Source organism: Sardina pilchardus, chromosome 12 (assembly GCF_963854185.1).
Source record: "Sardina pilchardus chromosome 12, fSarPil1.1, whole genome shotgun sequence".
Taxonomy (NCBI): Eukaryota; Metazoa; Chordata; class Actinopteri; order Clupeiformes; family Clupeidae; genus Sardina; species Sardina pilchardus.
In genome coordinates this window covers 15,960,704-15,988,591 of record NC_085005.1, presented here as the reverse complement: position 1 = coordinate 15,988,591, position 27,888 = coordinate 15,960,704, and the positions used below count along the sequence as shown (strand labels likewise).

Below are 27,888 nucleotides of genomic sequence, written 5' to 3'. Positions count from 1 at the left end.
AATAGCAGATTATCTGAAATGAAAGGAAAAGAGAATTAGGCAAGGTAAGGCAGCTTTATTTCAGTTTGAGAACAGAGAACAGCTTATAAAATGTAACATGAAATATTAATTTATTGATTAATCATCGTAATACATCATGAGTTAAAATGACATTACTGTGGATTATGTAGACTATTTTTTTTTTTTTTAAACTTGACAACATAAAAGTGCAAGAGACCAACTTTTGTCTCTGTGGACAGTATTCAATGTGATTCAATTGTAGCTTATTGTGAGTATGTTATTATTATTATTATTATTATTATTATTATTATTACTAACATAATTTATGGTAATTTCATGAGAACATAATGCAGGAGGAAAAGGGAAAAAAAGGAACTCGTGTCTCTCCGGACAATATTCACTGTAACAACGACTTCGACAGCGTGTTGCATTGTAATTATTCCGGACAACACCCGTTGGAAATGGAGGGAGGTGGAAGACCGCACCGAGGCCGTGGCAGCGGCGGTAGAAGAGGAGGAGGAGGTGGTGGAAGTGACTCTGGCTTCTCGGGTGAACACAGAGGTGGTCGTGGGAGAGGTAGTCACCACCGTGGAAGGGGCAAAAGGGATCATTATCGGGGAAGAGGACGCGGCACTCTTGCAGCGGACTTCAGCAACCGGGTGAGATGCCGATGGCATGACTACTTAGCGAGGCTTCCCAGGCTAACCATCACATAGTTATCTAGCAAGTATATTTTACCCTCTGTGAATAACCACGAATAATCACCAAGCTGCTCTGGAAAACACTGCATTACTGAATAATTCACCATGTGAGGTATTTCGAGGCTCGTGTCAGATACGTTGCATTTGTTGTTGTTAGTAGAAGCGCATGCACCTAACAAACTTTGCAAACTACAACCAGTACCAGACATCACAACGTATCCTTGTTAACTGTTACATTGAAAGGGCCACGATGTCAACGATAATGCAGATTTTGAGGACGAGGGGCGCAGTGCTGTATTCTCCAGGAGAAAACTGGAATCAAACTGGGACCGCTATGAGGCGTCCGAGCTAGAGGAACAGAAGGATGACGTGCCTGTGCAGAGGGGAACGGACTACCATGCGCTCCTGGGCTCAGCGGGTAAGGAAAACACTGCGCGGTGACATTCTGTCAAATCAGTGCACATGGTTAGACCTGACAGTGACAGAATCTGCCCCCTTTTCAGTCGCGTCAGTCCAAATAGAATTTATTTGCTAGACTCATTTCAATATGCTTTTGTGGAGGACTGGGGTAGGACATTATGTTAAGACATCCATTGTCAGTGTGACAATAGTTAAATGTCTACTCAAATAAGTTCTTAAACAATTAAGAGGGATTTGCCCAAACAGGTACAGTTGCAGACAGTGAAGTTTACACAAGTCAGTTGTGTAATGATAAGGAAATTATGTGAAAATATCTGACAAGGCATTTGTAATAGTGCACAATGAAATTACTCAAATGGGCTCATTTCAGTCTTGCGTTTCATGCCTGGCCAGAACACAAAAGACATTTATTGTGTTATTTTCTGCGGTGGTCCCTGACCAAATGCAAATACTTTCCCCCCTTTTAACCATGCCAAGGACATTATGAAACAAAGCCAATGAAAAACAATAATGTATTAACACATTATTTCGTCTAATTTAACAAGACCAAATCCCATTGAATTGGAAAATGAGTTTCTATCACCACATATTGGACCAGCTACTCTAGGGAGGCACCTGCTGGATTTGCCTCTCATTTCCCTAATCTGCCTGCTCAACAGGAATGTTTATTTCCTGTGTGTGTGTGTGTGTGTGGTGTGTGTGTGTGTGTGTGTGTGTGTGTGTGTGTGTGTGTGTGTGTGTGTGTGTGTGTGTGTGTGTGTGTGTGTGTGTGTGTGTGTGTGTGTGTGTGTGTGTGTGTGTGTGTACACACGCATATGTTTATCCTTTTTTTTTATGTCAGGGAGGTTTTTCCGAATAGAGGACTGTTGTTGCACTGCGCACTCAAGTGGCAAAGCTAGAGTTTACTCCCACATGCTCTGAAAACCATCTCTGGTGCTGGGCTGGCAATACACTATACTGCACAGCAACCTAGTGGTACCTTGAGCATAAAGTTTGAGGTGTGACAAGCACAGAAGAGTTTCAGGTGGACATTTTCTCCTTTGCCCTTTTAAAACGTTTTTGTTTAAAAACGTTTTTGTTTTGCTGCCTCTTGTTGAATTTGAACACATCAGGTTTCAAGATGAACGTACTACTCATTTTGTAGTCAACCCCTCAGGCCTTTGATGTAGACTGACATGTTAAACAGCAATGCCTTTCATGTTAAACAACAATAAAATAATATGTGTTTGTATATATGTGCATATCACGCTAGAAGTTACGCTAATCAAGCACATTTTGTCACATTCATGACATGCTCCTTGACTGTGCTACTTCTGGTTAGTGGCTGTGCATAATGCATGAGAGGCACAGAAATGATGATTGGTGAACTTTATAGTCGTTCGGGGATGCTGTGCTTCATGTGCACCGGGTGTGCTTACCAATCAGGGGTGGCACAACTTAGGCAAATCGTGCAGCCCTAGTATCTATCAATATATCTATCACACACACACAGTACGAACACACACACACACACACACACACACACACACACACACACACACACAGAAATTAAAATAATGTAAAACATTGATTAGGAGAAAATCAAGAGTTGAAAACACAAATATAAAAGTAGATAAAAGAAAAATTAAACAAATAAATATAAAAAATGACAATAACAAGCTTGAGGGAGATCAAAGCTACAATTTTGTTTTAGTTCTGGTTTTATAAAAGCATACTTTTTTTTTAAACAATGTCCTGATTCTGAACATTCCTTAGAAGTCCTGTGTCAACCAAAGGTCATATGATCTGTGTATCCAGCACAGGTTGAAGGACACTATAATTGCTTTTCCGGTTGTTGGAAGCCTAGTGATTTGTTTTGGTCTCCCATCTATGTTTTTTTTCACTGAGAGTTTTGCCTACTCTGTCTGATTAGTCATCTCCAGAGGCTAGAGCATCCCAGAGTGCACTTAATTGAAGGTGGGTGTAGCGGTTTGTCATTTTTTCCCTGGGCAATTATGTGTGAATTCAGGAGTTGTACGGACATACTGTAGGTTCCCAGCCTCTTTAATACACACGCGCACACACACACACACACACTCACACACTCTCGCAGTGAGAGTCTACTTGGTTTACAGTGATACTGTACAGTTGTTGAGAGAGACCTTTTGTTTCTAAGTATGCTTGAGTGGCATCAGTGTTTAAATGCGGAGACTGATACTGAGTGAGGAGAACATAGACTATATAACACATAGACGATAGCTCAGTGGATTACATGCACAGCCTCTTCAACGCCCACCAGTTTGTGCTCTCATTTTCCCCATCCCCTTTACTAATTGTGTGTGTGTGTGTCTGTGTGAGAGAGAGAGAGAGAGGGAGAGGGAGAGATGCGATCCTTCAGCGTCCTATTAGATTTATGGGAAATGTACTTAACAGCCAAGTTATGTGTTTTTACGGTGTCTTGACCCTCCCTAGTTGTCCTTCAGAACTCTTAGACCCCCCACCCACCCCCACCTCATTACAACATGAATTCCTTGTACATTAGTGTACCTTCAAAATCTAACATTCTCCAGACATTTCTGAATCACTCTGACTCATTTATTAATATTTATTTACGAATAATTGGCCAGCCGTGGCTTGCGCCTGTGCTGTAATGCTCATGAAGAATTTGGCGTAATGTGCTAATTAGTTGATTAGAGAGCCTTCAGAGCTGGCGTGACGAGGTCCAGTGGTGCTGTTGCTCCGGCTTCACCCAGGAGCATACTGTAGCTACAGGGAGAGGCGTTTGTTTTTGTCCTTGTCTCCATTATGCATTGCTGTGGTGGAAAGGCCAAGTCAAGGCTCTCCTCGGAGCCGTCCGTTTAGCCTGCAAATGCAACCAGAAGCAGACGCGCTCTAGAGACACGTAGAAACAGATGGAGAGAGAGAGAGAGAGAAAGAAGGAGGAGGAGGAGGAAGAGGAGTGAATCGTTGATGTTGTTGACCCGACACCTTGAAGTTGAAGGCTACCTTTTCACAGGCAAAGTTAAGACGTATCCTCGCTCAGGAAATCCCGCCGTTCTTTTCAAGCATTGAATCTTTTTCTTTTGAATCTCTTCTTTGTTTTCCTTCTGTCTTGATTCACCCTCAGTAAGCCTAATTTCTATGAATATATCTGCTTTTTTTTCCTTTCCTTGAATGTATCTATTTGCTTTTTCTTTCTCACATCAAATCCTCTTGAACCTCTGTATCTATACGGCATTGTTATTATCCCTCCTGCCGCCCACTGTAGTGTGGTGGACACGTCTTGCACAGAGATGCAGACCTAAGCTGAACGGCACGGCGCGGCGAGAGAGGACGAGAGGGGTGACGCCTGATCTGTTTCAGGCAGAAATAGCACAGTGACGTGACGTGACATGGCGCGACATCCTGACCCCCCCTCATCCTCCAAGGCCCTCTGTGTCTCAGAAGTTATTAGAGCAGTCGCGCCATTCGTCAGTGGTAGTAGCATCTGTGAATGAGCCTACTGTGTGCCTGAACCGCATTCGTACTCTCAGCATACGTCACTCAATTAATACCAATATAAATCTGAATCTGAGTCTAAATTAGTCATATAGCTATCTGTGGTTCAACAGTTGTGTTGTGCATGACTTTATCTTCACCATAGATGCCTATTTTTATCCATTTAAAGATAGATTTGATATGAGGCAAATTATTATATAGCAAACTCTGGTTTCAACGGTTGTGTTGTGTACGGCTTTGTCCAAGAATAATTTTTGACTGATCTTGGCCCACGCCTGGGATTTGCACAATGACCTCTTTCCTGATGAGTGCGTTGTTGTGCGTCGCCACTGTTGCCGATATTTGCACTCGAGAGCTAATCAAATACATCCCTGCCTTCAGTGACGCAATGTTGTTGCAAATTGTGGACTGGCTAGAATTAGTGTATTACTGTACTCTGTCCGAACCATGATGCTTGTTTACTTTCTACTGAAGCACGACTGAGCAGAAAGGCTTTTTTAACCCCCATGGTGTGGAGAATTTATCAAAAAAAGTCTAATGAATTGGACAAGGACTGCATAATTTAAGTAACTGCATATGATGGGGCTGTGTGTTAGAAGCTAGGGAAAGCACTGGCTGACAGATGCCGGACTGAGTACATCCGTGCTTATCTTCAGGCGATCCCAGGTGTTTTGTGATGATTTGTTTTGAGCTCTGTAAAATTGGCAGGATGAAAATTGTTGCTGCTGTTGAGAAACACCACTGCAATATTTTGTGAGAGGACATGCGCGCGCACACACACACACACACACACACACACACACACACACACACACACACACACACACACACACACACACACACACACATACACATACATACTGTACATCCATACACTCACAAATACTCACATATCTCTCACATATAGACAACCAGATGCACAAATGCTCTCTTTGACACACACACACACACACAGCCAGTCAGTCAGACAGACAGGGTAGCCTCTCAACACGAGAGTCTGCCGACAGCGGTTTTGACGATCTCCCTTCATCACGAGCAGCAGGATAAAATGATGTCCAGCTTTGAGGAGTGCTGAAAATGCCGGCTGAAGGCAACATGACAGCTCAGTCACAAAGAACATCTAAACCTCTAACCCACAAATGCCACATTCGTTGTAATCCCCACCGACCTCAATTAAATACTGTCACCCATCAAAGCGATTTAATTGCCTTTGTGTATTAATGCCTAATACCTTTATTGTCTGGAATTTCAATGAGGTGCTTTTGTTGCTTCCACCTTTTTTCCTGGCCTTCCTATGGGATTTAATTGAATACTGATTACACCACAATTTAGTTGTATTGTTGGATGAATTTCTTGCATCCAAAATGGCAATCTTTCCTCATTCAGGCAGAAAGCGTACTCGTGTTAAATTAGAGGCTGGAGTTAATTTGAATTTGAATTGATTGCTAAACTGTGTCTTGTGGGTTTTAGCTTTAGCTGTTTCTGTTTCTGTTGGTCTCTCTCTCTCTCTTCCTCTCTTCCTGTCTCTTGTGATTGAGGTGGTGTTGCTAAGGATGATGCAGCCAGGACAAAAGGCTCACTTAATTTCGTTGGCTATTTAGTGTCTCATTGTTGCCTGAATGTATTAACCGACTGCTGATTGAACACCCACACAACTGTGCAAAGAGGTCCATGCTCATTAAAGCGACATCGAGTCAGGGGATCAATGGAAAAAAATATTTTCAGTTTTTGTCTGAAAACAACTGTTCAATTAGAGGTAATAATGGCATTTTTAGTTTTTGTTCATCAGTGGCTGTTGACGATGTATGACAAACATAATTTCAGTTCAGGAAAAAACAAACAAACAAACAAAAAAAAACGGCCAGTGTTTCACAGTGGCAGATAATCTTGCAACTTGGTGTGATTTTGCAGCAAATGTTGTGCTGTGAAAAGCCCTTCGGAGTTCTAGCTGTGAGTGCCGTCATCCTGAGAAACATGACCTGTTGTTGTGGCCACCTCCGCTAAAAATGGGCAACAATGTCACTGATGAGACATAAACGCTTAATGATTCAGCTAATGATTCCCACACACACACACACACACACACACACACACACACACACACACACACACACACACACACACACACACACACACACACACAGAGGATGCCAGACTGGACTGAATACACAGTTATAGTTCAGAACTACATTTGCCAGATCTTCTTACACAATGCTTTTTAAAACAATATTGCTTTATATAATATGCCAAGGTAGTCAAAAGAGTACACAGCCAGATGAAAAAACAAACAAACTTTTGATCCATTTTACTACACAGTTCTACTGGGAATGCTAATCACGCCTAACCTCTTCAACATTCAACAGAGCGAGGTTGTAATCTACTCACGACGCATAGCGAACAACAGTTGTCACCGCAGCTGGGGAAGTATGGTCAGTCATACAGAAATGGTTGTTTTTGGATTTGGATTTTTTTCTTTCGTTTTGTCTTTTTTTTTTGCTCTTTTGGCATCTTAACTGCAAAATACCAAGCCAGTTTTGTCACAGATCGAGGAAGAGGAAGAGCCAATGAAGGCAGACGTACCCTTGAAACCTGGTAACGGTGATCTCCGTGTCAGCAGCAGCAGCAGCAGCAGCAGCTATTCTCCCCACGCACCCTGGAGCCTGGACGCCCCTCCGGCCGGTGAGCTCTCTCCTCCAGCCGCTCGGCCGCACTCCCAGGCTCATAGTTTCTCCCCTCCAGCCCGCGCCAGGAGTAGTCGCTCAGCACAGCAGCACCTGGAGGATGACCTCAGCCCTCGGAGGTCCACGTGCAAAAGCGGTCGCTCCGACACTCCAAAAAGAGCCCGTTCGTGCAGTTCATTCCAGTTTCAGCCCCACTTTCACAGCGTCGGGTTTGAGACGCACTCTTCTGTCCTCTAGGTTTGTGATCTCCCCCCCCCACCAGGAGGAGGGGGGATGGGGGTGCGGTGCGGTGGGGTGGTCAGTTATGACACCCCCCCCACAGGAAGCTCATGAGTTTGTTGTTGAAGGAGGTCTAAAAAGTCCAGCTGCCGTCTCCTCTCTTCTCCCTTCTCTCACCTCCCAGAAAAGGAGTTGTGTGCTGAGAGTGGAACGATGGATGAACGAACGGACGGACAGATGGATGGATGGATGGATGGATGGATGAAGGAGATGGAGCTCTTGTGGCCAAGCGCCTCGGATGAGCTCTTGAGGTCTCTGCTGCAGATGCTAGTTAGGGTTTTTCTCTCTCTCTCGCTCTCTCTCTCTCTCTTTCTCTCTCTTTCTTTCTCTCTCTCTCTCTCTCTTGCTCGCTCTCTGTGAGCCGGCGTGCTCACTCTTCCTCCCCACTGCTGCTGTTGCTCCTGTTCCTGCTGTTGCTCCTCTTGCCTCTGCCGCTGCTGCCGCTGCCGTTACTCTGGCGAGTGTGTGTGTGTGTGTGTGTGCGCGTGCGCTCGCGTGTGTCTGTGTATGTGCGGCCGCAGCCGCTGCCGCTGACACACACAGCTGTAGCCCTCACTGGCTGGGTGGAGAAATTCCCACAGGGCCAGACAGATCGTCATGTTTCAACGACTTAGAGACACCCCACCCCCAGTTTAAGAGTGTGTGTGTGTGTGTGTGTTTGTGTGTTGGAAGGGTTTGGGGGGGTGTAAGTGTAGACTTGGTTTTGGAGTGAGTAAAAGGTGTGTGTGTGGGGGGGGGGGGCTTTGTTGGGACCTCACTGTGTGTGTGATGGAGAGGGAATAATTGTGTGTGTGTGTGTCAGGAGAATGCGGGGGTGAGCAAAGACAGGATGAGGCTTCCTGATGCATAACAGTCTCATTAATTACCCTGCCTCTGACACAGCCCGCTGGCCAAGCCCTGTGAAGCCCAAAGTGGTGATGAGGACTAGATACTATCTCTGGGTGACTAATATTAGTGACTGTGTGTTTGAACAGCTTGGGGGGAACAGTTCCTGTCAGGGTGGCCAACTAAGGGCAGATCCACATTTTTATTTGTTCAAACACACAGTCACCAATGTTTGTCACCCAGAGATAGTATCTCACCATCATCACTTTGGGGTTTGCAGAGCTTGGTCAGTGGGCTGTGTATATCTGTGTGTGTGTGTGTGTGTGTGTGTGTATTCTCTATTTCTGTCTCTCTCTCTCTCCTCCCTCCCCCCTGCAGTTTGACCTGGCTAGTCAAGATAAGACTCTGTCGTGTGTTGTGTAACAGAGGGGCCAGTGGTCCTCCGTCAGTGGTGCTTCCTTTTGGCGCCTTAAATCCCTGTGTCTTTCCCTTTCATTTTAAGACGGTCCAATCCTCTGCCCTCTCCGGCAGCCCATGCTGAGAAAGTGTCGCAGGAGACTCTAGTTTGATATGCTTGTTGGGAAACTTTCTTTAGATTAGTGATGATGTTCGTTAGGTGGGTTTCAACCTCAGGCTCCCCAAAATCGAGCTGTCGGATTCTTGCTGGCCTTGAGAAATCAAAAAATGTCAGAAGACATCATATTGATTGGTCTGTCCTTGTGTCACTTGCCTGCTTTGATCTTGTCGTGTGTGTGTGTGTGTGTGTGTGTGAGTGAGAGACAGAGAGCATAAATGCCAAGGTTTTTTTTCTTCCTTTTTCCTTATTCTGTATAAAGTATGCAAGATATTGGGAAGAAGTTGGATTTAAAGAGGAAAATATGACATTGAACTCTGATGTCTTTGCCATGACACAACTGCCTTGACCATAATGCTGTATGACATTATCGGAGATTAGTGGCCAGCCCCTAACCCTTTGATCCAACTATGTGCTTAGCCACCAGTTTTGGTGTGTGATGCACCATTTCTCAGAGATAAATATTTGCTTGTAACTACGGAATTACAATTCCACAATACTTCAGGAATATTTGTGTGTAACTGTGGCCAAATGACTACACGTGGAGCCCACTACAGTAATTTCCCGCATTGTGTATAAGCCGCAGGACAGTGTTTTATGCAAGTTAAAAGAGACAAAACCATTTTAATACCTGTATTAACCTTATAGCTGAAGAAATTTTGCAAAATCAATGAATAAGCCGCGGCTAATAGTCGGTACTAATTACGGTACTGGGCTCCTCCTTGTTATAAACCCCATGTTACAGTCTGAAGTCTCTCAGGTTGTCAAAACGATTTGATTAATAGCAAACTAATAGTCCTTGTCAAAGTACAGCAGATTATGCTTTTGCAGTCAGAGATAAGTAGTCCTAATGCATGCAGGACCAGGCTTGGAGGACTTGTCGTCGGATAAGGTTTTGAAGTGCCTCAGGTTGTTTGCTGCATCATTTGCTAAAAAAGGATTCCAATCACCACGTTAGAAAAAAATAAATAAAAGTACACTTGAGAGTGCAAATGTCAGTCTTCATGCTCGCTGAGGGACTGTGCGCCTGTAGCGCTTCTCTGACTGAACAGCTGAGCAACAGATTTTTTATTTTATTTTTTTTTCAAATTCGGGAATAAATAGTTCCTCTGTTAGAAGGACCGCTGTTTGAAGTCAGAAGCTGTCTTCATAAGTGCTCCATTCGTTGGGATCCAGTGTTTACTGACTTTAGATGGCCTGAAGGTATTTAATGTGTGGAACATTGATAAGAACCTCTACAATAAATCGTGATTTAATAGCCTCAGATTTCATGCTCAGGGGACTTGTTGCTTAGTGCTATCAACAGTGCCTCAATATTTGCTGCACCATTAACTGTCAAAGAAAGAACCAGAAACTGAGTGTGTCCTTCCGCTAAAAGACTAAGACGGACAGCCTGTTTTTAATGAACGAGACAGTATGACAAAGACTTCCCGCAGTACCTTATTTGGATTTCAGTGTATTGTGATGGATTGCGTTATTAGTGTTACTGTAGGTTTGCCGTTTCCTGACAGCGAATGAAAACGTGAAGGAACGGGATTGGTCTTTTTGGAGTCTCCTTGAAGGTTCCGTACATTTCATTGTGGACTCGTCAGCTTCTCTTCTCTCCTCTTCCTTTCTTATCAGGAGTCTTGTGCGCAGGTGTGCTGGGGTAACTGAGTGGCCTTCCTTCCCGCCGAGAGGAGAGCACAGTTTGTACAGACACACTATCAGACCACCCAGAGCAGTCTCCCCTAACCGCCCCACTCTCCCTGAATGAGTGACACACACATGCGTCAACACACACACACACACACACACACACACACGCTTACACACACATACACACACACACACACACACACACACAAGCACAAGCACACAGACAACACATGTACGCACTCGTACAGACAAACAAAGACAAACACACAGACAACACATGTACACACACACACACACACACACACACACACACACACACAAACAAAGACATGTACACACACACACACACACAGACAACACATGTACACACACACACGTACGCACACACACACAATGAGCACAAGGTTGTCAAGCGGGGCCTCTGGGAAGCAGCCCTGGTCCAGCTGCTTTTAACGAGTCCTTCAGACTGCCTCTAACATTGACGGGAAATGGTTTATGTAATACCGCGCGCCCGTTGTTCCCATGGATTTTCCAGGCTTCAAATTGTATTGAGCGTAATGGGGATGTAATGGAGGATATGAGCCGCGTTATGCATCCCAGAGGACGCTTAATGAGACACATGAATATATGGTGACGGCCCTTTGCCGTGCGCGCCTTCATCATATTCAAAGCCCACACACACACACACACACCGTCACACACACACACACACACGACACACACCGCCACTCCGGTCACCTCACCCTACCTACCACCACAGAGGACGGACGGTATGTCTGTCTGTCGGTCGCACAGGGAACTTCAGCTGCCGTCCTGTTCTTTTGTCCTTCAGTCCTCTGTGCATCCCCTCCGAGCGGCGAGCGCATGGCAAGACGTGTCTTTGGAGGGGCGTCTGGCTTTGGTACGTGTCTCTCCATGTGAGGTCGGCGGCCGCTGATTGATTGTAGGTGACAGCGCACCTGTGGGAGACTCTTATTTTTCGCCCCCCTCCCCCCCGCCCCTCCCTCCCTCGTCTCCTTTCGCTCTGAGCCATGGCCTCGATTCTTGTAGCTGTCAACAGCTGGGCCTTCCATCATCTGTGTCAGAGTCCTTTAAGGCTGTCGTCCCCTCTGGTATGCCTCCGCCGCAACCTTCCCACCTTATCTGGTATCATCAGATCATACAAGTCCCCCTGGTCACACCTAGCGCCTGACATCACTCTTTCTCCCCCCGCCTCGTCACCACCACTTTGTCTACGTAATCCCCTACTTCGATTTAAGGCCGAACGGAAACAATTGTGCTAAATGTCTCCTGGTTTCTCTCTCCTCTGTTCCAAATCACTTTGTTTCATTTTTGTGAAGTTGGAATGCTTTTGATCGTGACTGATGAGCGTGATGCGGCATGCAAGAGCTTCACCTTTTGTTGCATAAGCTCTTGTAACTCAGTTGTGAGTTGTGAAATGTTTGTGCCAAGTGAAGGTGAGGGAGATGACTTTTTAGAGTTGTTTAGTGCCCCCCCCCCCCTTTTTTTCTGATGTTGTCGTTGTAATCGTATTCTGGATGCATGCACATAATCCACCCACGCTGGTGTCTGAAAAGCTCAGGAGCCCCAGCGAAAGAACGCCTGGATCCCTGGCCCATCCGCCTCCAGTCACACACGCACACACACACACACACACGCACCTGTTTTAAATATGGGACTGGCGTTCTCCAACAGTTTGTGCTCACTGTGATCACATTAACTTTCTGCAGGATTGATGGCATCTTTATCATTCTTTTTATTCTCGATCAGTCGCCCAGCGCCTTTGTTTCTTGTGCCATCTGCTTGGCTTTCTGCCAGCCTTGCTCATCTTAAGAGTAACATAAATCCACCTGAAGCCTTCTATAGTCATCACAGTGAGGTACACCACCTTGCTTAATTGGACACAGTGCTATGATATTTTAGCCAGAGCATGTTGTGTATGTGTCCGAGCAGGTCTTGCTCACAGCAACCTTTCAGCCTTTCAGGGAAATATGACTCACTGTGAATATATGTGGTGAACGAATTCTGCACACCCCAAGAGAGGTGCTGGATAGAAATATATATATAGAAATGAATATCAAGGAATAAAGAGTAGCTGCGCACTCTTAACTCCTTTTGACTATCAATTTGTGACCGATGTTTTGGCAATAGCCTTCATCAGCCTGAGGAGGTTAGGAGTGTGTGCCTAGTCTTTCTTCATGAAAAATGACTCGCGCTCAAAAATTCAGTGCTAGGAAACCCTTTCTGCTCCTGTCGAGCATTCACATGCCTTACTGACCGGGTGTCTGACAGTCGCAATTATAAATACAGGAGGACAAACACCCCCCTTCACATACTCTCATCAAATGGTGTGAAGAAAACGGCATTGTATGAGTAGTCGTAGGCTTTTAATGGCTGTTGTGGGCTGTGTTGTGGGCTAGGGTTTTGGAGGCAGCATCCTCTATTCATTAAGGGATGAGTGGAGCGAACCCTCAAAGAAAAACACTGGAGCCTTTTTGTTTTATTTTATTCCAAACAAGTAATTATCCCTTGTCCCCAATGTCCCATTTATTTTTGCGGTATGGCTTTTTGTTGTTGTTGTTGTTGTTATTATTATTATTCTCAAGGGTTTAGCCCTAAACACTGAGACTGTGGACCTGAAGCTGGAAGTGGCTAATTGCGAGAGTGATCTGATCCCTGAGAGGTTGTGTCAGGCCCTGTGAGAATTTCAGGTGCCTTTGAGATTCTTGCTGCGCGTTATTTTCTCGTGGCTGGAATAGATTTTTGTGAGTTTTGTGGTCACGAGGAACGAGTCACAAGATGTAATGCTGTGCTTGATGTGACTGATGATGGTCTGGTTTTGAAGATATGCTATGCAACAGTTATTTTGCAAAGTAATTTTGCAAATTGGTGTGTTTTATTTTTTTTTTTTTTTTAAGAGAGAAAGCATGTAAGCATTGATGCATATCCACATAAAAATACAAAGATGAAAGATAGCCAATATGGCATCACCCTGTACTGCACCTCTGCACCCATTTGTTCCAGCTTTGACATGGTTGCTTGTTCCAGTCACTGGAACTGTGGATGTGAGTCTTGGTCCCTTTTAATTGGCTCTGCCAAAGATGGAACCTTCGTGGCCAAATAATTGGACAATCTAATAAGCTCCGATCACATTTATCAACGTATCATTTCGGCTGCCCTGTCGACCTGCCTCTTTCATTAGACTCTGGCCATACTTCCCTGTAAGGTGTATTGATTTTTTTTGGGCGAGGGGGCTGTGAGCTTTGAGTAGATTTATTCTGTTTGTCGTGGAAAAAGCAGAGTCCTTTGTGCTCCACAAGGCTGCTTCTCTTCTCCAGGTGGAGCAATCCCACAGTGAATGTTTGTCATGTCTCTGCCATGATGAGTAGTCAATCAAATGTATGCTATAAAGTCCACAGAGTGGAGTGGAGCGTCTCAAGAGGTGTTGTCATATCCTCCTAGTCATGATGACATTTATTTTTTTTAAAAAACTGATGATTCTTTGAAAAAAAAAAGAGCAACATTTGGGGACGATTGAAACCTACCATTTTGAAGATTGGATAATTCTGTGTCAGATCAGACCAAATCCAAGAAAATGGTTGCTGTCTAATGTTTAGCTCCCAAAGCCAGGACTTGTAAAACAGTTTTGTTCAATTGATGATTTGCGTGATTTGCCCTTGATTTTGTTAGTTATTACATTCTCTGAAATGCCTTATTTTGAAAGCCACGTTTGGGCAGTAAAATCTTAGAAAGTAGGATTCCTAACGTGACCAAACTCTATAAGATTGAAGACAGACATACTCTTTATGACTTGACTATTAAAAATGTTTTGCTGCATGCCTATTGATTTGATTTAAGGCATATTCAGGGCATAATAATGTCATTTTTATACCCTTGTGGCATCAATTAGCATTTTGTCTGCAAATGCAATACTTCACTAATGTTGTGCTAATGGTTTAGGTCTCCACAACATTAAGAATAGTAAGGATAAGACAAGGTGTGATTACATTTGTTAGTCATTTTCATAGGACTAAAATGGTATTTGGGGTAGGTCTATGTGAATATATGTGAGAATAGCTCAAGGACTTTATTCACATGCTATGAGGTATATCCCAATTTTGATCATATTCAGGATATGATGTTTACATGAACACAGAGAAGCCTGGTTATTAGTATCCCTATAGATGATGACTAGTATCCTGGACCAGTTACCAACAATGAACAATCAGCATAACCGGATCTCTCAAAACCAGGATAAGGATTCTGAAATCAGAATATGATATTTACATGCGCAAACACAAAAGCAGGATACTTCAAAATCCTGATCATAACAGGGATATAACAGGGATTAAGTGCATGTAAACACAGTCAATATGTCATCATTTAGTGCACAGAGTCAGTTTTGTGTACTGATACAAATAGTTGCATTGCTATACCCTTAGTATGATATTTATGTTTTAATCCAAATCTAGGGCCCTATGGCCCTATCCATGAGCATGCTGTACAAAATTCGTTCAGTCATGCTGAGAACATGTTTGTTTTCCATCCTTCAAAGGTTGGGCTGGCTGTGAATAAAACTTCACAATAGATTCATGCCCAAGCATAGCTTCCCAGATAATGTGTTTTTCAAGCTGTAAAACTGAAATAATATATATATGGAGAGGATTTGATTTTTTTTACAGGCCTTGTTTTGGGGAGTCTTTCATGATACAGAAAAAGATTGAACAAAATCTGAGAAGGTGCAGCAACAGTTTTTTTGTACTTTATGCCATCATGAATATTTTCTTGAATTAGGCCTAGTCAAATTTGATTGGAATGGTCAAAGTTCTCATTCAGTTTTGCAAATTCTATGGTTGTTTGTTTGTTTGTCATTATGAGTTGTTACCTCTCTCCAAATTCTCTTCATTTTATTAATTTATATGCCCTTTTTGTTCAAACAGTTATTGATGGTTCAGATAAAAGATAAGAACGGCATTTTCCTGGAATGACTTCATTACCATAGAAGTGTGGATTTAATGAGCAAGCCACTGTCATCGGCCCACTCCAGCCATGCTTTGAATCCCAGACAGCCCCTTTGGCTGGTCATTCTTTAGACCTCACTATGTGGCCTGTCCACATTAAGCCACCAATGAAGCTTGCGTTCGACGTGGTGAAAAATACCCCAAAAAAGCAGAATAATCCGCTGAGGATTTTTAAATGTCTAATCATACTGCAGTGCGCTGAGGATGGGGGTCACCTGAAAAGTTTGCATGTCACTCATTTTTTTTACCACTTTAATTGCAAACTTCATTGTTGCTTTCAAGAATTGCTTTCTGTTCGGAGCCTACGCACCACCACTAGGATTATAGCCAATCTCAAAGGCACTGATTCATTCTTGCATAACTCCATAATACTCCTCCTTTAGGGCCAACGGTGCTTTCGATGTATACGCGCATGTCAGAACTGGCCAAATGGTACTGTCAGAAAAACAAAAACAACCCTATTATGTTGTCAAAAACAAATGTGGGTGTAGTGTCTCATGCTGTTGGATAATGAAAAACAAAAACCCCGCCCTTCTTGATCAATGGCCCATTCGAGTCACCCATTGGTTGGCCAGACGCCTATCGGTTTGCCGCTGTTGATTAGGGGGTGTTGTGACGTTAAGGCCACGGACCCTGTCCTTAACGAGCGCCTCAGCCGGACCCCACGCAGGGCGACGGGACGGCCGTTGTTCCCGGCAGTGTTGTTGCCGTGCCGGCGTCCGCAGCTGGGTCTGGCATCAGCCTTATTTACCGCTGATTGGCCTCTTAGCTGACGTCGTGGCCACAGGGGCACCAGACCAGGCCTCACAAACACAACGGCCCCACGGCCAAAAAAAACTGTTAAGTGTTTGTCTAAATCTGGATGCTTCCCACTGGACTGTCCAGGGCGACGTCAGGTGTGTCCACCAGCCCCCCCCCCCCCCCACACACACACACACACACACACACACATACACACACACACACACACACACACACACACACACACTCTCCTCTCATATACATCCCTGCGGCTGTGCTGGCTGCTTGTCTTTTCCCATCCTGTGTGTGCTTGTTTGAGCAGCGGGTGCTGTGCTTTTGGCGTCAAAGGGGCCTTTATCAGTTCATTGTGCCCAGTGCGTCTGCGAGGGTCGGTTTGAGCCGCAGTGATTAGTTTTGCGTCGATTATTTGCTTGACCCCATGGCAACGTGGAGGGCAAACGTTTCCTGTGCTCATCGTTCTGCCATTCAGCGATTTGTACTGTTGTAGGAAAACACTCTCTCTCTCTCTCCCACTCTTTTGCTTTCTTCTTTTGACTATGAATTTAGGAAATAAGCTCTAAGGTACCTGAGTTGTTTGACTCCTCAGCATGCCCCCATGCCCCCCCCCCCCTCTCCCCCAACAACGCAAACCCCCACCCCACACCATCATATACCATCTCCTTAGCGCACACACACACACACACACGCACGCACACACACACACACACACATTTGATTTCTTTATTTGAATCCATCAATCAAATTTCTTTGAAAGGATTCAAATATTTTCAGAGAAAATACAACTTTGACATTCAAGGGTACATAAAGCATCGCCTACGCCACACAGCAAGACTGCCTATCACAGCTAATATGGAGCAGAATTTTGCCAGTTGTTTAGACTTTCCTTTTGATAGCTCTGCCAGTCTTAGTCCACTGATTGTCAGTTTGTGGACATGTCCCAGGCTGCCAAATATCAATGCCACAAACTTACATGAATATCCTAGGTTACTGATCTTTGTAAGGAGGGGTTGGTATTTAGCCATTTTTTCAACAAAGGCTATGTCCATATACAGATCATAAACACAACCTATTTCAAGGACTAGCACCTCCTTACTCCACACACACACACACACACACACTCACTCAAACACACACCACCACCACAACCACCCGCCCTGAGACACCACATTCACTTCCATCCGCTGCACTATCCATCAGCACTATCCAACGTGATGGCTAAATTAGGCTATTATTAAACACCGCATAGGAGGATTTTCATCACCCATTGTTAAATATCTTTTCGGAAAAGCGAGATAAGGTATCGTTATATAATTCACTCAATTATGCAAGTCATTCCGAGTCGACTTCTTTTTTTTTTTTAATTCCACATTCGGCATTGTGCTCTAAGAATTCATGAGAGCGGCTTCCTTTGATCACACACATCATAGAGTGTAGCTTGGCAGAATACCATCGAATGGGAGGACAACGTTTGGGAAATGCATCACTTTTGCATTGCGCAGGGCTGGTCTGTGACACTACCAGAGCTCTGGTGAATAATTCATTGGCTGAGCATTGTAATTAAAGACATAAAATGTCGCGTGGTGGAAAAATGAAAATCAATAGGCCTGCTATTATGCAGGACAGTGCAGTACAGTTGATGGTTAAACTTAACTCAAAATGTTCTAATGCTGTTTAATCATTCCATCAAAAGAAAAGGGTAAGTAGAGAGTAGGGCTGCACAACTTGGGGAAAATATCTAATTGGGATGTTTTCGGACAGTCTTGCAATATGATAGTGTTTGAATAGTGTTTTGAGAAGTTGTGCCACATCTGATTGGTGAGCATGCCGAGTGCATGAGGAGCTAGCACCTCCTTACTCCACACACACACACACACACACACACACACACACACACACACACACACCACCACCACCACCACAACCACCCGCCCTGAGACACCACATTCACTTCGATCCACTGCACGATTCATCAGCACTATCCAACGTGATGGCTATTATTAGACACCGCATAGGAGGAAATGCATTGTTGCTTCTTCTGTAGTCAGTTCCATTGATCATAGTGGAAACTAACTGTTACCAAAGATGCAACATGAACAGAGTTACGCACAGGAGTTGCGTACGGAATGGACTCACGTACCTGATGTAGCCTGCCTGTCAGGCTCTAGGTAATGCTCACCAAAGTGGCACAGTCAATGAGTCTGATGAATATAAAATGATTAATGTGACCAAATTAACTGTGCACGATTAGTTGCAGCCTTTGCGATTGGAAAACTGCATTGGTTCATAATTGTGCAGCCTTAGTTGAAAAGCAAGGTTTCTGCTTCTTTATATTTGTGTGCTGTCTATGGACTGCTAAAGGATCGACCAACCAAGTCACCCCCAATAGGTGAGGTAGAGGCTGTTGTCCATCTGCCTAGTCCTGTGTCCACTCATTACATTACATTACATTTGGCTGACGCTTTTTAACCAAAGCGACTTCCAACATGATAAAACATTTAAGCTTTTAAGAGCCCTTCTGACAACAAATAAAAAAACACATTAAGTGCATCAATGAGTGTAATAAGTGCATCAATGAGTGTAATTGTCTGTAGTAGTGCTGTGAGAGGAGATGTTCTCTGAAGAGCTGGGTTTTCAGACATTTTTCAGACACTCATATACTGTAACAAGGTATGGGGTCACTGTAACTGGGTCCCCTTGTAAATTGAAAGAGGATTTTCTAGGGATTCTATACTGACCAGTTCTAGAGACAGAGGTCCGCAGCTGCTGCTCTGCTTTCGTTGGCTTGTGTGATGGCGTCGAAGGTGTTTGTCTGTTTAGACTAATGAGACACCATCAACACTGCTTCCGAAAACAAAAACAAACGCTCACACTTTCATTTTTTTTTTTTTTTTACTGTATGCCCTGATTTCATTGGTTGTTTTGAATGAATAGCTGTCTGATGTTGCTGTGCATCACTGACCACAGACTTTAATTGCAATTAGTGTGAAATGATTTATTGAATGCGTGGTTAGTTCCACAGCTGATTGTTGTTAATTGGCTGTGTTACATACCACACTAACCGTCCCAGCTCGTTTATCTATCAAGTCTGGCAAAAATATACAGAGGCTAAAGGGAGTAACAAGAGGTGTGTGTGTGTGTGTGTGTGTGTGTGTGTGTGTGTGTGTTTGTGTGTGTGTGTGTGTGTGTGTGTGTGTGTGTGTGTGTGTGTGTGTGTGTGTGTGTGTGTGTGTGTGTGTGTGTGTGTGTGTGTGTGTGTGTGTGTGTGTCAGTGACTCACCCCACTGCGAGATGACACTTACCTTTTCTCACTGAAGAACCGAACACGTGTCTGGCAGGAAGAGTCTCATCTTTAAAATGTTGTTCAGGATTTGTTGGTTTAATCTTCCTTTAGAAGTTTTCTATTGTCCTTTTGAAGAGGTATGTGCTTCCTGGGTATTCCTGTGGGAAATGTGATAAGAAGAGGGGAAATAGCACGATCCCTGATGTGGAGAAACTGGATAGATGCCTAACAGGTAGCCTATCTGTCTAAACAAATAAAACATGTCATACATAAAGCATGTAATTTTCCACGGAGCCACACTTGGCCATCCCACCTCTAGGCTGATCTACTGTAGGCCTGCCTATATGCCCCCAGGTATGTGTGCATATGAGATGCATGTAACAGCTAATTCAGCTCGCAGAGTCTGCACCCGAGATACTGCTCCCGAATAGATTTCATAGTTTGCCACCTTTCTTGTGACATCAAGGAAACATCATATGAAAGGTGGTAAATCATTAAATCCATTTGGGAGCAGTATCTGGTGTTTTTTTTATATATATATATATATATATATATATATATATATATATATATTTTTTTTTATTTTTTTTTTTTTATTGACTTTTGTTCGGTCCAGCATCTAGAGTTTGTTTGTTTGGTTGTGTGTGATCCTTGTCAGCTTTTTACATGTGTGCTAAGGAGATGCCATTAAAACATATGGAGTTTTAGAGACCAGTTAGTTAAAAGGACTACCACTTCCTGATAGTGTCCTCTTAGAAGTGTAGTGGAGCGGCACTGTTCACACAAAACCTCTTTACTAAAAGGGTGGGGAGGAGCTGACAAACAGTCATCATGATGTATTCAGTAATCATGAAATGACGATATAACACTTAACCTATTCAAACAACACTGTATGGACCCAGGTGGAGTAGAATAAGCAAGTATGGAATGAGACCACTGCATGTTTATTAGTTTGATTCAGTTCAGTTCAAAGTTAGTCCTTTATACAGTGCCATTTCCCTGAGGAGCTTTACAGAGCTAAAAGCTTGAAACTGTCAAGACAAGCACATAGGGTAACGGTGGCAAGGAATAACTACCGAGCCACGATATTCCTGGGCCAACAATCACCATGATACCTGTAGAATCCAATTGATCAGAAATCCCATTTTTGGATAGCTGTGTTGTATTGATTTTAGTATTGCGTGGTAGACAGCGCTTGACATTTCCTTAGCCATGTAAAATTAATCAATAAGCCCCGAGAGGCCGTAAGTTACACTGATTTTAGAACACGTTCCTTACTGTACCTGTTCTAAAATCAAGCCTCTCGGGACTTTTTGCTTAATTTCATGTTTTTCCTGTCAGTCATATTGTATAAATTGAAGCCTGCTGAGACTGCACTAAGTTATAATAATGTAAAGTCACATTGTTATAATGTACAAGTTGTAATGTAAACAGAATGGATGGAAGATGAAAACTGGACCGAAGTGGGGTTTCATGAATAAGGTGGATTAGCAGGAAGGATCCTTTAGCAGCCTTGCGCTATTGTTCTACTGATTGGTCCTATGCATTTTAGTTCTACTATTTGGTGTTATATAAGTATATAGTCACGGGTGCTATGTAAATCCATGTGTGTGTATCACAGTGACCTCTAAAATCTGGTGACCACCAGTGACCACTAAAACTGATATCGTCACCTTCTACTTGCTGACCTGCGGGACAAAGATGCGACAGTCTCTTTTCCCCACAAACTCACTTGGTGTTGTTGATTTCACAACTGTAAATTGGCTCTTGTGCCACCTGCATACTCTTCTGAAGTGTACATCCATTCATGCCCAGAGGAAACTCCAGGGGAGGCTCGGTGGCAAACGACGAGAGAGTGCAAGATAAACGCGTGAGTGATTAAGGGAAAACAGATAGGACTACATTTTACAGCTGAAGCGTTCCCCTGGCGGCAGAAGCTGTGAGATTGTGGCGTCTCTCTCGAAGAGTGGCGTATAATGAAGTGGCCGATTTTTAATAACACGCTCAGCTCTGCTCCGCTCAGCTCAGCTCAGCTGGCACCACTTTCGGAGAGAGGCCTCCCAAAGGCCTGCCCGCATGCCCTCAGTCCTTGCTCTCGGCATGAGGGCCTGTGGGTTTGGAGTGCCAACCTGAGGGGGGGGGGGGGGGTGGCACATCTGTCGCCGCTAAACTCATGCCAGGGCTGGAAGCACCACCCGGTCCACCCTGTTGTATAGGGCCGCAGTACCCCCTCTCTCTACCCAACCGACCCCTGCAAAAACGTCCCACCCCAAGGACCGTCCACTTACAGTTTGGACATACGAGGCTTTATGGCCCGAACTAGCGACGGATGACCAGGCTTGTGTCTCTTTTTGGTTGCCTCCCAGAGCTCCAGGGAAGCGTCCCAGTCACTCAAGGCTCTTCTGCAGATGTTTGCTTTTGATTGATATTCGCACAGATTGGGGTGGATTAACACACACGCACAACACACACACATACGGCCGAAGCCTGAAACGCGACCAAAGACGGACTGCCGACTCTTCTGAGGCCGATGCGTCGTAAACTGTGCCAATCGCCATTAATATCTGATTCCCATTAACAATACAAATATGCTGAGACGCCTCGCGGGCCAAATATGGTTATCGCTCCGCTCGGGAAGCGCTTAGACCATACATGGCCAACTCGCTGAAAACGTTTAGCAGCAGTTTTTGCAGCTCATTATTCCACATCACGGTACAATGGGATTGTTGCAGAAAGATACACAAACACTGGTAGCTGGAAATCTATCCCATAGTTTGTCATTTTGGGGGAGGGGGGGGAGCACGTTCAGCTTTTAATAGACCACCAGTGATTACAGACTAAACAGTCCAGATAGGATATGTTTCAGCGTGTGCATAACTGAAGGACCATCCACAAGTGGGCAGATGGAGCTTCTTCAAACGCAGTGTTTTCATAGAGTCCTGAGCTCTTCGGTAGCTCTGTTTGCTTAAAAAACAGCTCCTTCTCGTTATTCCGGGTGCACTGTTGTGCTATGGCTGTGACTATGAAAATAACTGTAACTCTATAGGAGGTTGAGGGAGAGATCATGGTCTGACTTCAGTTCAGCAGCGTAGGAGGCGTCTAATTGACGGAACAGTTTAGTCATTCGTTAATTCTGTTCTATAAATTAGTTTATCCACCTGTTCATTCATACAGCGAACAATAGGACTCCACGGTTGCTGTATTTAAATATGAAGTCATCATTGAGTTTTTGAACAGTAATTGAGAAAAGTTTACTCGTTCTAAGGGGATGCTACTGAGTAGTTTGGTGGATGTTTGTTGTTGCATTACACTGTACCATGACCTCTAATATAACTTAAACTTCTAGTAACGGACTTCTAGTAAAGGCCATGTTCCAGAATATTGAGTTGTACAGTAGGTGAGGCTGAGATGCATCTGTTCTGTGTGCAGTAGATGGGATGGGAGCCATGCTCCAGGCTCTGTGTATGTGACCTGTGCTGTGAGCACCAGCTCTGTCGCGCTGACAGGGCCAGAGCTTATCGTCATGGCAGCTGTTGCCGTGGCACTGTCATGGACAGTGAAAGAAACATTCTAAAACTGCCAGGAGGGCATCTTCCATTCCACCGTTGCCAGTCACTGATCGGAATGACACGGTCGCCCGGGTGATGACGCACTACTCCCAGATGGTCAGCAGTGCTGACCTGGCAAGAGAGATGAGTTCCTGTGTATGTGTGTGTGTTTGTGTGTGTGCGAGCAAGGAGGAGTAGATGAAGCTCTCTCCTGACATCTTCTGTGTCTCTGTCTGTCTGCAAATGCACACACTCAAAGGAAAGCCACCACCCTTTTCTCTGATGCTAAGAGACCAGCATTACCTAAGAGGCGTCCATTACGAAAGGAAGTCAAATAGAGGTTACATCAGAGCACGTGCATGAGATGTTTTTCACAAGCGATTCTCAATCACACAACACACAAGAAGGCGGTCGACCATTTGCGACCTGATTTTTCCCTCAGCCAGATTTGACTTTGAAAATCCCCCCCAACAGGCCGACTAATTGTGTTAATAATTCAGTCGGTTTGATAACTCGCGTGGCAGATGGAAAGTCATTGTCCCACCACTTCAGCGTTTCGTAATTGCAATCGTGGCGTGCCGTTATGTCCGCATAAATCATCCCTTAGCCTGTCCGCCCCCCCCCCCTAGCCCCCAACCCCTTAGTTTCTCCCTGAATGCAAGCGCGTCCAAGCTGACAGAAGCTGTGCTTGAGCTCCGCTTTGCCACTTGACCCTCCGCTCTCGCTCAGCGGAGCAATCAGCGGCTTAACCAGCTGCATTTGGCAAGGGTGGCACGGCTGAATGAGGAGGAGGGGGGGGGGGGTGGTATGTGACCGCAGGGCCGAACGCGGGAGGTTGGGGACGGGGAGGCGGGAGGAGGAGAGCGGCAGGCGCCGCGCCGCACACTGTCGATGCGTCGGAGGCGGGCGACCATCCGGTCTTTTCTGCCCCGCGCCCGGGCCCTCGGACAGCTGCTCCTGACAGACAAGCCGCTTCTTTCTTTCTCCTGCCCTCAGTGCCTGCTGCCCCTGCCCGCCGCACGCATTCGGCTGGCTCTGAAGTGCAAATGACTTTCGGAGCGGAGAGACCGGGGTGGGCGGGGAAGTCAGGGATGGAGACATTCGTGCCGCCAGTAACCTCACCTCAACTTAGACCGCACATGGAAAGCAGGTGCCTTCAAAAAAAAAAAAATATATATATTTCTTTCTCAAACTGTTCCGAATTCTGTTCGAGTTGTAAGTAAGAGTGCAAAGTTTAATTAGAGCGAGGGAGAGGGAGAGAGAGCGAGGGAGAGAGAGACTCAGACGGAGAGAGGGAGTCTGATTTTAATGTATGCTGCTGCTGCTGCTGCTGCTGAAGAGCATGGAGGCTGCAGAGATGTGGTCTGGCTGCCAGGCCTGAGGCCATCATATGGTCTTATTGGTTTGTGCCAAAAGCCAAAAAATACGGAACAGATGTTTAAAATTAGCCTGCACATGTTGTTGTTTTTTTTTTCTCTCCTCCTAACATTCTGCTCCCATGACGAGAGGCTTATCTGTTCTGAGCACAAACATTAATGAAGTCCCAAATAAGCGGTTGTCTTCTGATACTGTCAATGGTGACTTGTTTTTTTTCTCTCTCTCTCTCCTGATAGAGCTTTGCCATTAGATGGCTCATTTAAAATGATTCCGAAAGGCTGTTAAGTGGTGCTTGTAACCCTGAGGGAATATTTCACGTCAACATTCCATCAGTTGTAATTGGTCTCGGTTAAAGTCCCAGCAGAATTCTCACTGTAGATACAGCTTTTCGATGACTGCTTAATCAATACGTATGGAGGCGAGCATTCATACTCGTTTGGATCGTAGGTGATCATTATCTTGGGCTGATTGGCTATGAGAAAGATTTCCTTTAACTTGAGTAGAGATGGTTCATGTCAGATGCAGGAGGAACTGAACAAATGCACAAATGGGGGGTATGTCCACCTGTCCAAAAGTATCCTCCTTGGTACTCTGATTTTGCTTTTTGTGGAGTATTATCGAGGCCACAGTGAAAATAATGACTGTGTGTGTGCCACATGTGAGCTGTGCTTTTGGAGAAGTCCGTAATGGTGGATTATTGTCATGTGCCTCACGTATTTAATAGAAAGAGAACAGCACACCGTGGACTTGTACTTCCGTACAGATTGTTACTTTACCTAAATCTAAAAGCACCTCAGCCAATTTTCAATTGCAGGATGTTTTGTGTTTTGATAACAATTTGTTTCTTCCATTTCAAATGTTCGCTTGGTAATGGAGGGTCATGCCAATGTGGAGAGTGGGCCCTCTTTTTTTGTGAGAAAAAAAAACAGTTTGATAAAAAGGGCACTCTTTTTATCAGTAGTTTCCCTGATGTTGCTGGAATATTGAAAGAAAAGTTTGAGCTTTGAGTCGTCTTTTTTTCCACAGGGGACTCGTTCTCACAGTTCCGATTCTCTGAGGAGAAAGACTGGGAGGTGGACTCACTGGCTGCACATCAGGTTAGAGATTTTATTGTTACATTTTGTTTACTAATTTATTGTTGGTAATAGATGAATACTACGGTACCTTTGCTACTACTACTACTACTAGTAATAATAATTGTTGCTGTTATTATTACCCTATCGATGGAACATGCTCATTTTTTTTTAACCGTTTTTATTTTCCCTACACAATGAACCTGTTCAGTGTACTGTGTGTATGTGTGTACAGGTGTGTTTATGCACAACAGGTTGCTGTTTTTTCTCATCTCCGCCTTCTCTCTCTTTCTCTCTCCCTCTCGCTCTCTCTCTCTCTCTCCCTTCCTCTCTCTCTTTCTCCCTCCCTCCCTCCCTCCTCTCTCTTTCTCTCTCTCTCCAGATGGCGGGTGTGTTTGTGGACCTGGCGCTGCTGGCCCAGTCTCTGCAGGAGCTGCCCCTCCACCAGCGGCTCAGTCTGGAGCCCGAGCTGGTCCAGGTAACGTTAGCACAGCGCTGCCCTCCCTCCCGCACACCTGATAAGCCGCTCTGATAGCGCCCTGCTTAAACAAAGATTTCCTTACGGTCTGTACGGCTGCATTGTGCTAAAACTGAACTGAGGGCTGTGGCGTGACGTCAATATCCTCTCTCTCTCTCTCTCTCTCTCCCCCTCTCTCCCTCTCTCTCTTTTCTTTTTTCCCAGGCGGCCACACCAGCAGAACTGCCCTCTGTAACCATGGTGAGCAAACCAGACACCAACAAGCTAGGCGGAGGGGGTTTTAAGGCCGCTGCTCCCCTGACCAAAGGCCTGGTGTCCAGCACGGGCATTTCCAGCCCGGTGAAGAAGACACCCGTCAGCACCGAAGCCCCGAGTAAACTGGAGAGTGGTACGGAAGAGGCAGATGAAGAGCTGGACCTACTCCTGGGCTTGCGGAAACCTGTAGCTGAGCTCTCTCTCTCTGAGTCGCAACCCAACAATACCGCAGTAGAGGTTACTCCAGTCTGTGAACAAAGTGAGTATGAACGTGTTTTAAAGAAGCACATTTCAGAGGTCAGTAATCTTCAGTGCAGACGGTAATCTTTGCTTGTTTTTAAAAAATGTTTTGTTTTTCGCAGAAGCAGGTGAAGAGAAGAAAACCGCGGAGGCTGTGAACAGGCCACAAGAAGAGGAAACCGCACCCCAACCAGTGCCTGTGAAACAGGAAGTGAGTGAGGAGGACCTGGAGGACTGGCTGGACAGCATGATCTCCTGACCTCAGAGAACCTTAAGCACAGAGTTCCACTGGGTCTTCGACAGACACAATGGTTAGAACCTGACGCAGAACCGGCTGCGCAGCAAAGGAAGCCGCTTGCACATACAGCTCAGACCGTTCCACCGAACGACCCGTGCCTAACCAATCAGTTCAGCCTCTGTCAAAGTAGTCTGTTTAACACCAGGGTTTACTGACCGTGTTAAAACAAGCAGAGGAATTGTAATTTTTGTTTCCTGCAAAGGTCTTAGACTTAACACGTAAGATGCAAGTTGCAAGGTCCAAGCCTTGAGTATTGACTCTTTTATGGATGCGCGTCCTTGTTTACTTTGTGGGGCATAACTCAGTCCAGTAGGTGCGGTGCCCTTGGGTGACTTTGGGACTTCAAGCCTGTGGATGAATGGGACTTTGGGACTTCATGCCTGTGGGATTGATGTGCTCAGAGACATGACTGACAAATGTGATTTATTGCATCGGTTGCTTTATTCTTTTTCCCCCCTCCCCAAAAAGAAATGGCGATCACCAAAGCTACTACATACATACAAATGGCCATACAATAGCAGTTTACATGTTTTTGTTGTTATTCAATAAACTCATAGTTTGTTCATTATTCTTTTTTTTTTTTTCAGCAGTGAATTTATCTGAATGCCGTAATCGTGATCATGTGCAGGTGGCTGAGAAAGCCCCTTGCAGTAGCCGCGAACAAATCCAAACTGATAAACACTTATTGCTAATGGTAGCTTCTGTATTCTAGAACAAACTCCAACTAAAGCCACAAAACTAACCTAGGTGTAACGATGACTCACTACTCCAGGTCTATAGCACTAAACAGTGAGGAGGGACAAAGTGTTCATTTCTTAGGTTTTTTTTGCATAGTTTCTCTTGCTAAGGCACTTTGACACTTGATAATACATTAAAATGGGCTCAAGTCGTGTCCCCATGAGGGACTGTGTATTTGACGCAGCACACAGACCTCTTTTCAAAGGTATTACACATTTTCTTT

At 44.7% G+C, this 27,888-nt stretch overlaps 1 protein-coding gene across 1 annotated transcript; it reads left to right on the top strand.

Annotated features, from left to right (window-relative positions):
- Window positions 1-461: 461 nt before the first annotated feature.
- Window positions 462-27,583, top strand: aven (apoptosis, caspase activation inhibitor). Its single transcript, XM_062551620.1, has 6 exons — window positions 462-659; window positions 945-1,119; window positions 25,610-25,680; window positions 26,039-26,134; window positions 26,339-26,648; window positions 26,752-27,583. Exons 1-6 carry the CDS (start codon window positions 462-464, stop codon window positions 26,886-26,888), a joined length of 987 nt encoding a protein of 328 aa, XP_062407604.1. The 3' UTR covers window positions 26,889-27,583.
- The last annotated feature ends 305 nt before the right edge of the window (window positions 27,584-27,888 follow it).